Below are 16,083 nucleotides of genomic sequence, written 5' to 3' on the forward strand. Positions count from 1 at the left end.
GGTCTTTGTTTCAGATCCATTTATTTGACCTGTCATGCTTCGCTCTTTGTTTCAAATGCATTTCAAACTGAGCAGCGGATTCGACTGTTATCACTGTATGGGAGGTGAAATCAACCGTTATCAGCACCTTGGAATACGGCCAATATGGCCATACTGGCATACTCACCCTTGGCTGAACGTGTCATTTCCAACTCTATTGTCGGCGCATGGAAACTAGGGGCTACTAATATATACTATTCTCTGCCTATCGGGACGTAACCCGGACGGCGCTGAGTCGGGTCTGGTGGCCGTCGCAACGCTCGGCACGGCGACTCGCTCGGCTAGCGCCTCGCTCGGCGGTGCCTCACGTGGCTCAACGCCACCAGACACGCCTCTGTCATTGACATCAGTGACACAAAAATACCATTATCACCACCGTCACAATAGGTGATAATGGCCAGTATGGCCATATTGGCCGTATTCCAAGGTGCTGATAACGATCCAATACAGAGATAACAGTCGAATGAACTGCAAACTGATCACAGAAAGAACAACTAGTGATGGGAGATTAATCTACTACTAGTGATGGGAGATTAATCTACTACTAGTGATGGAGATTAATCTACTACTAGTGATGGGAGATTAATCTACTACTAGTGATGGGAGATTAATCTACTACTAGTGATGGGAGATTAATCTACTACTAGTGATGGGAGATTAATCTACTACTAGTGATGGGAGATTAATCTACTACTAGTGATGGGAGATTAATCGGCAAACACATCAGTATCGATTCAGAAATCGGTCCGATTAATCTGTCTGTCTTTACAGATAAACAAGCCCAAAGTAACAGCTTGAACAGATCTACAAGCTCACAATATTAAATATAAAGGTATTAAAGTGAAATCTGACTTGCCTAAGCCTGCAGTGCGTTACATGGACAATTAATTATATCGTATATCGATATCGGCCAAAATGTCACATCTGCACATCCCTAACTGTCTGCTTTCACCACACACTCAATATTATAGTTTACATTTTATTATCGTTATTATTATTATAGCTATTATTATTTATATTATTATTATTATTATTATAGGCTGCTGATTAAAGTTTACAATTCTGCTTAAACTGATCAAATGAGCAGTAGGTCAGCGGTAGAGTGGCCGGTTCGATCCCTGTGGGCTCTCCCAGAGTTAGTGTGGAAGTGTCCTTGAGCAAGACTCTGATCCCCTGCTCCTGGTGCCTTGTGTAGCATTATGCACTAATACGCAGAAGCGCCTGGGATTGAACCCGGGACTCGCCAGTCGCCAGCCAACAGGGCTGGAACTCCTTCATGGACCCCTGGGGGTCCCCGGACCCCACTTTGGGAATCACTGATCTTCCACTATCACTATCATGTCAATATGTTTTTACTGCAGTGACACACTTTGTCCACCAGGTGGCGACCGGCAATAAGGCAACTACCGTGTGTGCGGACGTATTTTGGTTTGGTGCGCATGCGCGACACACATTGACCCGGAGGTAAGTGTTTGTTGTTTGTAGTTCATTTTTCCTCCACGGAGGAGAAACAACAAGAGCTTTGATGTGTAAACATATTATTATTATTATTATTAGATTAATTTATTCATGATCATAAACATGATGAGACAAAAGAAGATGACGTCAGCGGTGGGAGAGCACCATGCTGCTGCGCACAGTAAGTTAATAGTCATAATATTATTAGAATTATGATTGAAGTATTTATTATGTCAGTTTGCAGAATTACAGTACATTTCAAGCACAACTTTAATGTAATGGTGTTACTGTGTTGTTTACAACAGGGTCCACCTTTTTCAATTCATCAGTACAGTATGTAGAATGGGTACATTTCATTATATTTCACAGTATGTAGAATGGGTACATTTAATTATATTTCACAGTAGAATGGGTACATTTCATTATATTTCACAGTAGAATGGGTACATTTCATTATATTTCACAGTATGTAGAATGGGTACATTTCATTATATTTCACAGTAGAATGGGTACATTTCATTATATTTCACAGTATGTAGAATGGGTACATTTCATTGTATTTCACAGTATGTAGAATGGGTACATTTCATTGTATTTCACAGTATGTAGAATGGGTACATTTCATTGTATTTCACAGTATGTAGAATGGGTACATTTCATAGTATTTCACAGTATGTAGAATTGGTACATTTCATTGTATTTCACAGTATGTAGAATGGGTACATTTCATAGTATTTCACAGTATGTAGAATGGGTACATTTCATTATATTTCACAGTATGTAGAATGGGTACATTTCATTATATTTCACAGTATGTAGAATGGGTACATTTCATTGTATTTCGCAGTATGTAGAATGGGTACATTTCATTGTATTTCGCAGTATGTAGAATGGGTACATTTCATTATATTTCACAGTATGTAGAATTGGTACATTTCATTGTATTTCACAGTATGTAGAATGGGTACATTTCATTGTATTTCACAGTATGTAGAATGGGTACATTTCATTGTATTTCACAGTATGTAGAATGGGTACATTTCATTATATTTCACAGTATGTAGAATGGGTACATTTCATTATATTTCACAGTATGTAGAATGGGTACATTTCATTATATTTCACAGTATGTAGAATGGGTACATTTCATTATATTTCACAGTATGTAGAATGGGTACATTTCATTGTATTTCACAGTATGTAGAATGGGTACATTTCATTGTATTTCACAGTATGTAGAATGGGTACATTTCATTGTATTTCACAGTATGTAGAATGGGTACATTTCATTATATTTCACAGTATGTAGAATGGGTACATTTCATTATATTTCACAGTATGTAGAATGGGTACATTTCATTATATTTCACAGTATGTAGAATGGGTACATTTCATTGTATTTCACAGTATGTAGAATGGGTACATTTCATAGTATTTCACAGTATGTAGAATTGGTACATTTCATTGTATTTCACAGTATGTAGAATGGGTACATTTCATTGTATTTCACAGTATGTAGAATGGGTACATTTCATTATATTTCACAGTATGTAGAATGGGTACATTTCATTATATTTCACAGTATGTAGAATGGGTACATTTCATTGTATTTCGCAGTATGTAGAATGGGTACATTTCATTGTATTTCACAGTATGTAGAATGGGTACATTTCATTATATTTCACAGTATGTAGAATGGGTACATTTCATTATATTTCACAGTATGTAGAATTGGTACATTTCATTGTATTTCACAGTATGTAGAATGGGTACATTTCATTGTATTTCACAGTATGTAGAATGGGTACATTTCATTATATTTCACAGTATGTAGAATGGGTACATTTCATTATATTTCACAGTATGTAGAATGGGTACATTTCATTATATTTCACAGTATGTAGAATGGGTACATTTCATTGTATTTCACAGTATGTAGAATGGGTACATTTCATTGTATTTCACAGTATGTAGAATGGGTACATTTCATTATATTTCACAGTATGTAGAATTGGTACATTTGATTGTATTTCACAGTATGTAGAATGGGTACATTTCATTATATTTCACAGTATGTAGAATGGGTACATTTCATTATATTTCACAGTATGTAGAATGTGTACATTTCATTATATTTCACAGTATGTAGAATGTGTACATTTCATTGTATTTCACAGTATGTAGAATGGGTACATTTCATTATATTTCACAGTATGTAGAATGGGTACATTTCATTATATTTCACAGTATGTAGAATGTGTACATTTCATTATATTTCACAGTATGTAGAATGTGTACATTTCATTATATTTCACAGTATGTAGAATGTGTACATTTCATTGTATTTCACAGTATGTAGAATGTTTACATTTCATTGTATTTCATAGTATGTAGAATGGGTACGTTTCATTGTATTTCACAGTATGTAGAATGGGTACATTTCATTGTATTTCACAGTATGTAGAATGGGTACATTTCATTATATTTCACAGTATGTAGAATGGGTACATTTCATTGTATTTCACAGTATGTAGAATGTGGCTGTCAGTGACTCTACATGTGATTTAATAACCAGTCAGTGGTCATCGTAAGGACTTCAACCTTACGATGTGATACACCAGGGGTGTCAGACTGGTGATACACCAGCTGATACACCAGCTGATACACCAGGGGTGTCAGACTGGTGATACACCAGGTGATACACCAGCTGATACACCAGGGGTGTCAGACTGGTGATACACCAAATCCAATGCCAATGAGACGTCTATTTCTTTGTACATCTGTGACAACGGCATGACCTCACGCCTGAGGAGAGCATCACCAGCAACCCTGAGGTGTTTGTGGGTCAGAAAACAGGAGGTCTAGGGACTGTATTTGAGGTGTTTGTGACTAGAATGTTGTTTTTTCTCATGTTTTCTCATCTCGTTGTTTATGTTTTCTCCTCCTAGACATCCTGGACCTCCGTGTGTGTAAAGAGCAGGTTTCCTCGGAGCGTCAGGACAGGAGATCCAGTCTGATGGACGAGACCTTAACCCTGACCCAGGATGAGACCCTTACCCAGGAGGAGACCCTGACCCTAACCCAGGAGGAACCACAACATCAGAGGAGATCCAGTCTGGTCCAGGAGCAACCAGAGAGGAACCAGAGGAGATCCAGTCTGGTGCAGGAGGAACCAGAGCCTCCACACATTAAAGAAGAACAGGAGGAGGAGTTTCTTCAGAGAGCAGAGGAGGCCGATGGATCCACGTTGACATCACGAGCAGTGAAAGATGAAGATGATGATGAGCCTCTGGCCAGCTCCTCGGCCGAACACATGAAAACACGAGCCTACATAAAGAACTGGGTTCCATCACAACCAGCCTCTTCACGCTGTTCTGAGTCTGACACTGAAGACAGCGATGAGCAAGAGGAGGAGGAGGAGACCAGGGAGGAGGAGGAGGAGGAGGAGGAGACCAGGGAGGAGGAGGAGGAGGAGGAGACCAGGGAAGGTCAAGTCCTTTCTTCACAACAACAACGTTCTCAAGCTGACACCGAAGAAGTGGGAAAACCCTTTAGCTGCACGGTCTGCGGCAAAGGCTGGAACCACAAGGGGGACCTGAAGAAACACGCGAGGGTCCACACGGGGGAAAGACCCTTTACATGTGCGGTCTGTGGCAAAGGTTTTAGCCAAAAGCGTGATCTGAAGACCCACACGAGGACACACACGGGGGAAAAACCCTTCACTTGTACAGTCTGTGGTAAAGGCTGCACTCACATGGGGAACCTGAAAACACACATAAGGACGCACACGGGGGAAAAACCCTTTACCTGCACAGTCTGTGGCAAAGGGTGTGGTCAGATCGGTCATCTAAAGTCACACATGAGGACCCACACTGGGGAAAGACCCTTTACATGTGCACTTTGTGGCAAAGGATGTTCTCACATGGGCCACCTGAAAACACACATGATGAGTCATGCGGCGGAAAAGCCCTTTAGTTGCGCAGTTTGTAGCAAAGGCTACGGTCAGAGTGGCGATTTGAAAAGACACATGCGGACTCACACGGGGGAAAAACCCTTCAGTTGTACGGTCTGTGGCAAAGGCTGCGGTCAGACGAGTGATCTGAAGATACACATGCGGACGCACACGGGGGAAAAACCCTTTACTTGTACAGTCTGCGGGAAAGGCTGCGGACAAACGGGTGATCTGAAAAGACACATGAGGACTCACACAGGCGGGAAGAAACCCTAGGGCAGTTTGTAAAGAAGGCATCGGCGTTGACGTGCGATGCGACACAGACTGAATGATAATAATAATAATAATAATATCACGAGATGCGACACAGACTGAATGATAATAATAATAATAATATCACGAGATGCGACACAGACTGAATGATAATAATAATAATATCACGAGATGCGACACAGACTGAATGATAATAATAATAATAATAATAATATCACGAGATGCGACACAGACTGAATGATAATAATAATAATAATAATATCACGAGATGCGACAGACTGAATGATAATAATAATAATATCACGAGATGCGACACAGACTGAATGATCATTCATTCTGATCAGGATTAGAATCAGGGACGTGCAGAGAGTGTCTGTAATTCAGAGAGTGTCTGTAATTCAGAGAGTGTCTGTAATTCAGAGAGTGTCTGTAATTCAGAGTGTGTCTGTAATTCAGAGAGTGTCTGTAATTCAGAGAGTGTCTGTAATTCAGAGTGTCTGTAATTCAGAGAGTGTCTGTAATTCAGAGTGTCTGTAATTCAGAGAGTGTCTGTAATTCAGAGAGTGTCTGTAATTCAGAGAGTGTCTGTAATTCAGAGTGTCTGTAATTCAGAGAGTGTCTGTAATTCAGAGAGTGTCTGTAATTCAGAGTGTCTGTAATTCAGAGAGTGTCTGTAATTCAGAGTGTCTGTAATTCAGAGAGTGTCTGTAATGTCTGTAATTCAGAGAGTGTCTGTAATTCAGAGAGTGTCTGTAACTCAGAGAGTGTCTGTAATTCAGAGAGTGTCTGTAACTCAGAGAGTGTCTGTAATTCAGAGAGTGTCTGTAATTCAGAGTGTCTGTAATTCAGAGAGTGTCTGTAACTCAGAGAGTGTCTGTAATTCAGAGAGTCTTTAACTCAGAGAGTGTCTGTAATTCAGAGAGTGTCTGTAATTCAGAGTGTCTGTAATTCAGAGTGTCTGTAACTCAGAGAGTGTCTGTAATCAGAGTGTCTGTAATTCAGAGTGTCTGTAACTCAGAGAGTGTCTGTAATCAGAGTGTCTGTAATTCAGAGAGTGTCTGTAATCAGAGTGTCTGTAATTCAGAGAGTGTCTGTAATTCAAATCATTTTTCTGACAAATACCGCAAATACCGCATCCATTGCGTGCCATCTCTCCGCATCGGGTTGCCTTAATCGGCAACCCTCGCGGGTAAGTGCTGTTCTGCGCTGCTGCACATCCTACCACGTTCTCTGCTAACCTTCTTCTATTCCGTTCTTATTATCTTTTACTGCCCAAGCTGTCTTTTATTTTTAGCTTCCATCATGGCTCCGACGACAATACATGATTCACATACCTCATCATCCGGTTGCGTCAGCTGTCTCCAGCTGTCCCAGGAGGTGGCCGAGCTGAAACTACGCGTTTCCCGGCTCCATCAGATCCGTGAAGCCGAGCTGGAGCTCGACTCCCTCTGTGTCGGCGAACTCCCCCCAGCGCCTGAGGCTGCATCGCCGGACCCCGAGGTCTTCACTGGACCTGCTGCTAGCAACTCCACTGCTAGGACCCTTGAGGACACTATCCCATGCTTGCCCCCCGACGATGCTTGGTCGTCCCTCGGGGCGAGACCCAAGTATCCACCACGACCCCTGGTCAGCTCCACGCCAGGCTCTTGGTCAACGGTCTCTCGGGGAAAAGCCAAACACAGACCATCGCATCCTCGCTCCCCCCGTAGCGCTCCACCTCCAGTCCTCTCAAACAACAAATTCTCCCTCCTGGCCATAAACGATTTCCCTCCGCTCCAAAGTATCAACAATACCCCGGGTGTGAGCCCTAGGCCTTCGATGCCCGGACATGTAAACAACCGGCACTCGACATTGAAGGCAGCTGTCCGACGCCAGTCTGGAGGCCGACCATCGCCACTTCCCTTGGCGAAGAAGTGCACGACCCCCATTACTGTTACACGTCTTACACAGCCCCCCGCTCCCAGCGTGGATCTAACACCACCTTCCATAGCCCCCCGCCCCCCCCCTCCTATCCCCTAATCTGATGCTTGTGGGTGACAGTATCATAAAACACACTCATCTGTCTAACTCAATTCATTGTTGTTTTCCTGGTGCCACGATCCCAGTTCTCCTGGATAAACTCCCCAGCCTCATTCAGTCACTCCCACCATCCGTCTCTAAACTCATAATCCACATAGGAACAAATGACACCGGACTCCGCCGCTCGGAGCAGATAAAAGGCGACTTTCTACGTCTTGTTGATGTCCTCCACGGTAGTGGCTTATCCTTCTTCATCTCGGGTCCCATCCCACGCTTCCGTTGTGGCGATGAGAGATTCAGTAGAATCGCCAGCCTGAACACTTGGCTCCACCGTCTCTGCCGCACTCACAATCTTAACTATATTGACAATTTCAACCTGTTCTGGGGACGCACATCGTTCTTCTGCAGAGATGGACTGCATCCAAACAAACTTGGTAGCAAAGTATTAGCAGCTAACTTAACCATCGGTCTTCGTTACACTCCCTTAGACCTGTTACCAATGTCCATCGTTCAGTCCAGTGTTGTGTCCGTCACGAATTGACTTCCCCTCGATCCCGGCCCCGGTCCCCAGCATAATAGTTCCGCCCCATTCTCTACACCTCTCCATTATGGGCTTGGACCAAATCACATTCACAACTGCCTCAGAACCAACTACAAGCTGTCTACAAAAATAACCCCAGTAGTCTACACATCCCACATTAATAATATTAAGTATAAACGCCCTGATGCCATAATTCCAAAACCTTTAGTTTCCACTATGATTACAAATAGAAATAATGACACCCATATATACACTATTTCAATAATAACTGGCAATAGAAAACCGTCAGTGCCACACCCCCTCCCTAGGCATGCTATTAATCACTGTTACCTCCGACCACTGAAGCGTGCATCTACTCCACTCAAGGCTGAGCTAAAAATTAGTATGGCTCTATTAAATGTCAGGTCCATGGTAAATAAAACTTTCATCCTGAAGGACTTTTTCACGTCCCACAAATTGGATCTTATGTTTCTTACAGAGACTTGGCAGCCTGTAGGTGACCTTTCAGCGTTTTCAGAACTCCTCCCCTCCGACTGTTCCTTTTTCAGTTCCCCTCGCACCACCAGCACTGGTGGGGGCCTAGCGACAGTTTTCAAATCAAACTTGGATTGTCAACTGATTCAACCTGGCCGCCGTTACCCCAGCTTTGAGCTCCAGCAATTCCGGATAAACCTGTCATCTCATGTATTCTGTGCTGTGATCTATCGCCCTCCAAAATGCAACGCAGGTTTCATCCAGGACTTTGGTGACTTCCTATCTGAAGTCATGGTCAACTATGATCATATTGTGATCTCTGCTGATTTTAACGTACACGTCTGTTGTGAATCAAAACCCCTAGTAAAGGACTTTCTTAATCTTCTCGATGCTTTTAACTTAACACAATCAGTTACCGGCCCCACCCACGAAAAGGGGCACACCCTTGATCTTATTTTGTCTTATGGCTTATCTATCACTGTCACTGACATTTGCACGTCCTTTTGTATCTCCGATCATTTCCCCATCCTTTTCACTGCCGTAATCCCCTGTTCCATAGTCAAATCTGCTGCCCCTGCCCGTCGTCAGCGCACTATCACTTCTGCCACTGCTCCCCAGTTCTCCCGCATTTTTAATAATTCAGCAATTTGGGCCCTTGACTGCAATAGCACTTTGAGTGCGGAGGAACTCCTTTCTATGTTTGATCGTACATGCACTAGCACTTTGGACTCCGTTGCGCCCTTTAAGCTCAAAATTAAAAGCACAAAAGCACTTTCTGAGCCATGGCTTAATGACAACACTCGCAATCTTAGACGTGCCTGCAGACGCGCTGAAAGGAAGTGGCTAAAAGACAGACTTCATGTCTCATTAGAGATTCTACGTGACTGCTTCAGGGAATACCAGAGAGCTGCCGTAGCCGCAAAAAAGGACTATATTTCCAACCTTGTGTCTAAAAACAGTAACAAGCCACAGGTCCTCTTCAATGTCCTTAATTCCATCATAAATCCCCGTGATACATCCCCGGTTGTGCCCTCACTTACTCTCTGTGACAACTTCCTTGATTTCTTTCTTGATAAAATTACTACACTCAGATCTGCCCACTCACCTGCCCCGGTGCCAGCCCTATCCACGCCCGCTGCTACCCTCACTCATTTCAAGCCTGTCTCCTTAACTGCACTCACTGTTATTGTCAACGCTCTGCGACCAACTAATAGCCCCTCAGACAGCATCCCCTCATCCTTATTGAAAGATGTTTTTAGTTCTGTTGGTCCCAGCATTACATTAATAATAAACTCCTGCCTGAAGTTGGGTACAGTCCCGGCTAATTTTAAACACGCCACTATCAAACCTCTTCTTAAAAAGAACAACTTAGACCCCTCCGTCCTTGCTAATTTCCGACCTATCTCCCAGCTCCCATTTTTATCCAAAGTCCTTGAAAAAGTAGTTTACACGCAGCTACAAGTATTTTTAACCACCCATGGTATCCACGACACATTTCAGTCTGGTTTTAAACCTGGTCACAGCACCGAATCGGCCTTACTCAGAGTTTTTAATGACTTGATTTTAACTGCTGACTCAGGTAGTCCGGCTGCCCTGGTCCTCCTGGACCTGACAGCCGCGTTTGACACCGTCGATCATAGCATCCTGCTCTCTAGGTTGGAGCACAGCGTTGGTATCACCGGTATTGCTTTACAGTGGTTTAGATCCTACCTGACTAACAGGAGTCTCGCTGTCAGGCTCGGTGAATACTCTTCACGCATCGCCCCCCTTTCCTGCGGGGTTCCCCAGGGCTCTATCCTAGGGCCTATTCTATTTTTGTTATATATGCTGCCCCTAGGAGCCATTATTAAGAGACATAATGTCTCTTTTCATTTCTATGCTGACGATGTACAGCTTTATCTACCGTTAAGTACAATTAACCTGCTCACAGACCCCTTTCAGCCACTCCTTAATTGTCTCTCCGACATTAAAAGTTGGATGCATAATAATTTTCTCACCCTCAACGAGAGTAAGACTGAGGTTATTATTTTGGGTCAACAGTCCCCTTCCCTTGTCACCTTAGGACCCCTCAGTGCTAACCTCCACTCATCGATAAAAAATCTGGGTGTGATATTTGATAATGATCTTAAATTTAATAAACAGATTAGCTCTGTGATTAAAATTAGTTTTTATCAACTTAGGCTCGTGTCCAGGATTAAGGGCTATCTCTCCCGACCTGACCTTGAGAGGGTCATCCATGCCTTTATTTTTTCTAGGCTCGATTATTGCAATGCGCTATATATAGGCATGGACCAGTCTGCCCTTAGACGCCTGCAGCTTGTACAAAATGCCGCCGCTCGCCTCCTCACTGGTACGAGGAGGCGTGATCATATCACTCCCATCCTTGCCTCACTCCACTGGCTACCTGTGAAATTCCGAATTGATTTTAAGATTTTATTATTTGTTTATAAAGCCCTTAATGGTTTGGCCCCCCTGTATCTATCGGTCCTAATGGACCCATACTCCCCAGCCAGGGCCCTGAGGTCAGCTGACCAGCGGCTCCTGACCGTGCCAAATTCTAATTACAGGTCCAGAGGCGACCGTGCTTTTTCAGTGGCCGGCCCCAAACTCTGGAACTGTTTACCCCTATATATTAAGTCTGCCCGCTCCTTAGAGGCTTTTAAATCTTTGCTTAAAACACATCTTTTCTCCCTGGCATTCAATGTTGCTTAGTTGCCCTGTCTAAATGCTTGTGTTGCTTCAATGTTGTTTTACTATATTGTTTGTGTTGATTGTATGCTTGTTATATGTTCATGTACAGCACTTTGGTTGACCTTCTGGTCTTTGTAAATGTGCTCTATAAATAAAATTTGATTTGATTTGATTTGATTTAAATAAAGAATAATGGGGTGATCATAATTAACTTTAGACGTTCAGCTTTCATCTTCATTTAGGACGTGCCATAACATATGTTATAATGCTTTAAAAGTGCAGGGGCTGACATCCCGTAGGGGCTGACAACACTTTTACACAAAAATAGCAGATCTACAAGCTCGGCTTGTAGATCAGCTATTTTCGTGGCGCAACCCAGCACTCTTTAGCTAGTGGAGATGCAGGTGTAACGGGTTAGGGTTAGGGTTTAGCTAGTGGAGATGCAGGTGTAACGGGTTAGGGTTTAGCTAGTGGAGATGCAGGTGTAACGGGTTAGGGTTTAGCTAGTGGAGATGCAGGTGTAACGGGTTAGGGTTAGGGTTTAGCTAGTGGAGATGCAGGTGTAACGGGTTAGGGTTTAGCTAGTGGAGATGCAGGTGTAACGGGTTAGGGTTAGGGTTAGGGTTTAGCTGTAGTGGAGATGCAGGTGTAACGGGTTAGGGTTTAGCTAGTGGAGATGCAGGTGTAACGGGTTAGGGTTAGGGTTTAGCTAGTGGAGATGCAGGTGTAACGGGTTAGGGTTAGGGTTTAGCTAGTGGAGATGCAGGTGTAACGGGTTAGGGTTAGGGTTTAGCTAGTGGAGATGCAGGTGTAACGGGTTAGGGTTTAGCTAGTGGAGATGCAGGTGTAACGGGTTAGGGTTAGGGTTTAGCTAGTGGAGATGCAGGTGTAACGGGTTAGGGTTAGGGTTTAGCTAGTGGAGATGCAGGTGTAACGGGTTAGGGTTAGGGTTTAGCTAGTGGAGATGCAGGTGTAACGGGTTAGGGTTAGGGTTTAGCTAGTGGAGATGCAGGTGTAACGGGTTAGGGTTAGGGTTTAGCTAGTGGAGATGCAGGTGTAACGGGTTAGGGTTAGGGTTTAGCTAGTGGAGATGCAGGTGTAACGGGTTAGGGTTAGGGTTTAGCTAGTGGAGATGCAGGTGTAACGGGTTAGGGTTTAGCTAGTGGAGATGCAGGTGTAACGGGTTAGGGTTAGGGTTAGGGTTTAGCTGTAGTGGAGATGCAGGTGTAACGGGTTAGGGTTTAGCTAGTGGAGATGCAGGTGTAACGGGTTAGGGTTTAGCTGTAGTGGAGATGCAGGTGTAACGGGTTAGGGTTTAGCTGTAGTGGAGATGCAGGTGTAACGGGTTAGGGTTTAGCTGTAGTGGAGATGCAGGTGTAACGGGTTAGGGTTTAGCTAGTGGAGATGCAGGTGTACGACATGGATTGCTGCGTTCCAAGTTCAGGAGACTTCGGGAAAAAGCAATCCTCCAGAATGCTGCCTTCCAATATGGAGAGGAGAGGAGAGGAGAGGAGGGGAGGGGAGGGGAGAGGAGAGGAGGGGAGGGGAGAGGAGAGGAGAGGAGAGGAGAGGAGAGGAGAGGAGAGGAGAGGAGGGGAGGGGAGGGGAGGGGAGAGGAGAGGAGAGGAGGGGAGGGGAGGGGAGGGGAGGGGAGAGGAGATGGAGGGCATTTGCATGTCTTCCACCATGTAGTAAATGCTGCATTCCTTCATGGTCTGGAAAGGAGATGGAGGGCATTTGCATTTCTTCCACCATGTAGTAAATGCTGCATTCCTTCATGGTCTGGAAAGGGCAGTTGTTTTACAGACGGGTAAAAGGGCAGGGGCTGAAGCCCCCTTTGATTTAGAATGAACCCTAACCCTAACTATCTCTAACTAATCCTAACTATCTCTAACTAACCCTAACCCTAACTATCTCTAACTAACCCTAACTATCTCTAACTAACCCTAGATGATGCAACACAGACTGAATGATGATTAATTCTGATCAGGATGACGAGGAGGGTAGAGTGGCTTAAAAGTTACATTTTGTTAACTTCACCGTTTTGCCTCATTTTGATTAAAACATTGACTCAAGTAGGAGTCATTCAAATAATGACTTGGATTAGAAGTTGCGTGAAATAAAAGTCTAAATGTTCATAATATCAAACTAACTTCTAATATCAAACTTCTAAACTGACAGATTATTTGATTTATTCTTTAACTTTTTACAGTGCGTTGGTCTGCATGTTGAATGAATTCTCCTTCTGGTAAAATATCTATTTATTTCCAAAACAAACATATAATTTGAGACTGATGGATTAAAACGTTAGTGTGGAGCATTCTACTTATATTATAATTATATTATTATTATATTATATTATATTATATTATATTATATTATATTATATTATATTATATTATATTATAGCTGTGATTGAACAGCCTTATAAATGTCAATAAAACACACTGTAAAGTCTGTCATACCTAGCCTTGTGTTTCTATTCACTGTAAAGTATATCTGCTCTAGAGTCTGTTCTAGAGCTGATGGTCTGCTGTAGACAGTCTGTTCTAGAGCTGATGGTCTGCTGTAGACAGTGTTCTAGAGCTGATGGTCTGCTGTAGACAGTCTGCTCTAGAGCTGATGGTCTGCTGTAGACAGTGTTCTAGAGCTGATGGTCTGCTGTAGACAGTGTTCTAGAGCTGATGGTCTGCTGTAGACAGTGTTCTAGAGCTGATGGTCTGCTGTAGACAGTCTGTTCTAGAGCTGATGGTCTGCTGTAGACAGTCTGCTCTAGAGCTGATGGTCTGCTGTAGACAGTCTGTTCTAGAGCTGATGGTCTGCTGTAGACAGTGTTCTAGAGCTGATGGTCTGCTGTAGACAGTCTGCTCTAGAACTGATGGTCTGCTGTAGACAGTCTGCTCTAGAGCTGATGGTCTGCTGTAGACAGTCTGTTCTAGAGCTGATGGTCTGCTGTAGACAGTCTGCTCTAGAACTGATGGTCTGCTGTAGACAGTGTTCTAGAGCTGATGGTCTGCTGTGGACAGTCTGCTCTAGAACTGATGGTCTGCTGTAGACAGTCTGCTCTAGAGCTGATGGTCTGCTGTAGACAGTGTTCTAGAGCTGATGGTCTGCTGTGGACAGTCTGCTCTAGAACTGATGGTCTGCTGTAGACAGTGTTCTAGAGCTGATGGTCTGCTGTAGACAGTGTTCTAGAGCTGATGGTCTGCTGTAGACAGTCTGCTCTAGAACTGATGGTCTGCTGTAGACAGTGTTCTAGAGCTGATGGTCTGCTGTGGACAGCAGTGGCTCCCAAACCTTTTCATGTCAAGGACCCCCAAGTTGACACTAATTAGCCCCTTGGACCCCCATTAGAAGAGATATTCCAGGGACCCCCATAAGATAAGGTTTTTACGGCTCAACAGATTCTCAACCTGTTTAATTTCAAGGACCCCCAGTTTGACATGCATTAGTCTACAGACCCCCATTTAATGGCATTTCTATCTCTGGGACCCTCAATTTATATTGTAAAATCAATGTTAATTTAACTCTGAGAGTGTACAAACATGTGTACACTCTCTGAGTTACAGACCCATGAAGGGTCCATTTGGTTCCTAATTATCATTTAGCTACAGTTACAGACCCCTTTTAGGTCTGTAACTCAGAGAGTATACAAATGGAACCAAATGGACCCTAACAGGTGCATTTGGTTCCATTTGTATGCTCTCAGAGTTAAATTAACATTGATTTTACAATATAAATCGGGGGTCCCAGAGATAGAATTGCTATTAAATGGCGGTCCGTAGACTAATGCATGTCAAACTGGGGGTCCTTGAAATTAAACAGGTTGAGAATCACTGCTAGAGCCGTAAAAACCTTCTCTTATGGGGGTCCCTGGCACATATTTTCAAATGGGGGTCCACGGGGCTATTTAGTGTCAATTTGGGGGTCCTTGACATGAAAAAGTTTTGGAACCAGTGTCCTATAGGGATGACCTCTGACCTGGAGGGATTACATCTCCACACTGGCCTTGGAACGCCTCCCCCAGGAGGAAGTCCCTAATGTTACTTTGGAGTGGGACGTCTGGAGCTCTCTGGTGGAGCTGTTGCCCCCGTGACCCGATTACGGATAAGCGGTTGAAGATGGATAGATGGATGGATGGAAGAAGATTCAGGTCAGTCTGGTGTCAGTCATTTTATTCAGGTCAGTCTCGTGTCCTAAACAGGTGAACAAACGAACATGTGTGGTCAACATAAAGGTACGGCTGATCAAACCAAATGAACGCTCTAGCGTACTGACGCTAGTACCAACATTTATAGAGCCTCTAGAGTACTGACGCTAGTACCAACATTTATAGAGCCTCTAGAGTACTGACGCTAGTACCAACATTTATAGAGCCTCTAGAGTACTGACGCTAGTACCAACATTTATAGAGCCTCTAGAGTACTGACGCTAGTACCAACATTTATAGAGCGTTGCAGCCCCGCCCCCAATACTTTTAAGGCGTCCCACAAATTAAGACCCTGTCTGTCCCACATTGTGACTGACAGGCATCAGTGTTCACATTGAGACCCTGTCCTGCATTGTGACTGACAGGCATCAGTGTTCACATTGAGACCCTGTCCTGCATTGTGACTGACAGGCATCAGTGTTCAAA

General features: G+C 43.6%; 1 protein-coding gene across 1 annotated transcript in view; it reads left to right on the top strand.

Annotated features, from left to right (window-relative positions):
• Positions 1-1,540: 1,540 nt before the first annotated feature.
• LOC306919106 (uncharacterized protein) overlaps positions 1,541-16,083 on the top strand; it is a gene marked incomplete at its 3' end in the record, with an annotated part of 36,062 nt that continues 21,519 nt past the window's right edge. The window contains exons 1-5 of the mRNA XM_079531940.1: positions 1,541-1,678; positions 4,446-4,899; positions 7,078-7,371; positions 8,831-9,027; positions 10,336-10,437. Of these exons, the coding sequence (XP_079388066.1) occupies positions 1,609-1,678; positions 4,446-4,899; positions 7,078-7,371; positions 8,831-9,027; positions 10,336-10,437 (1,117 nt within the window). The 5' untranslated portion in view covers positions 1,541-1,608. The remainder of the gene's footprint in view (positions 1,679-4,445; positions 4,900-7,077; positions 7,372-8,830; positions 9,028-10,335; positions 10,438-16,083) is intronic.

The sequence above is a fragment of the Electrona antarctica genome (genome assembly GCF_951216825.1).
Source record: "Electrona antarctica genome assembly, contig: scaffold_196, whole genome shotgun sequence".
Classification (NCBI taxonomy): domain Eukaryota; kingdom Metazoa; phylum Chordata; class Actinopteri; order Myctophiformes; family Myctophidae; genus Electrona; species Electrona antarctica.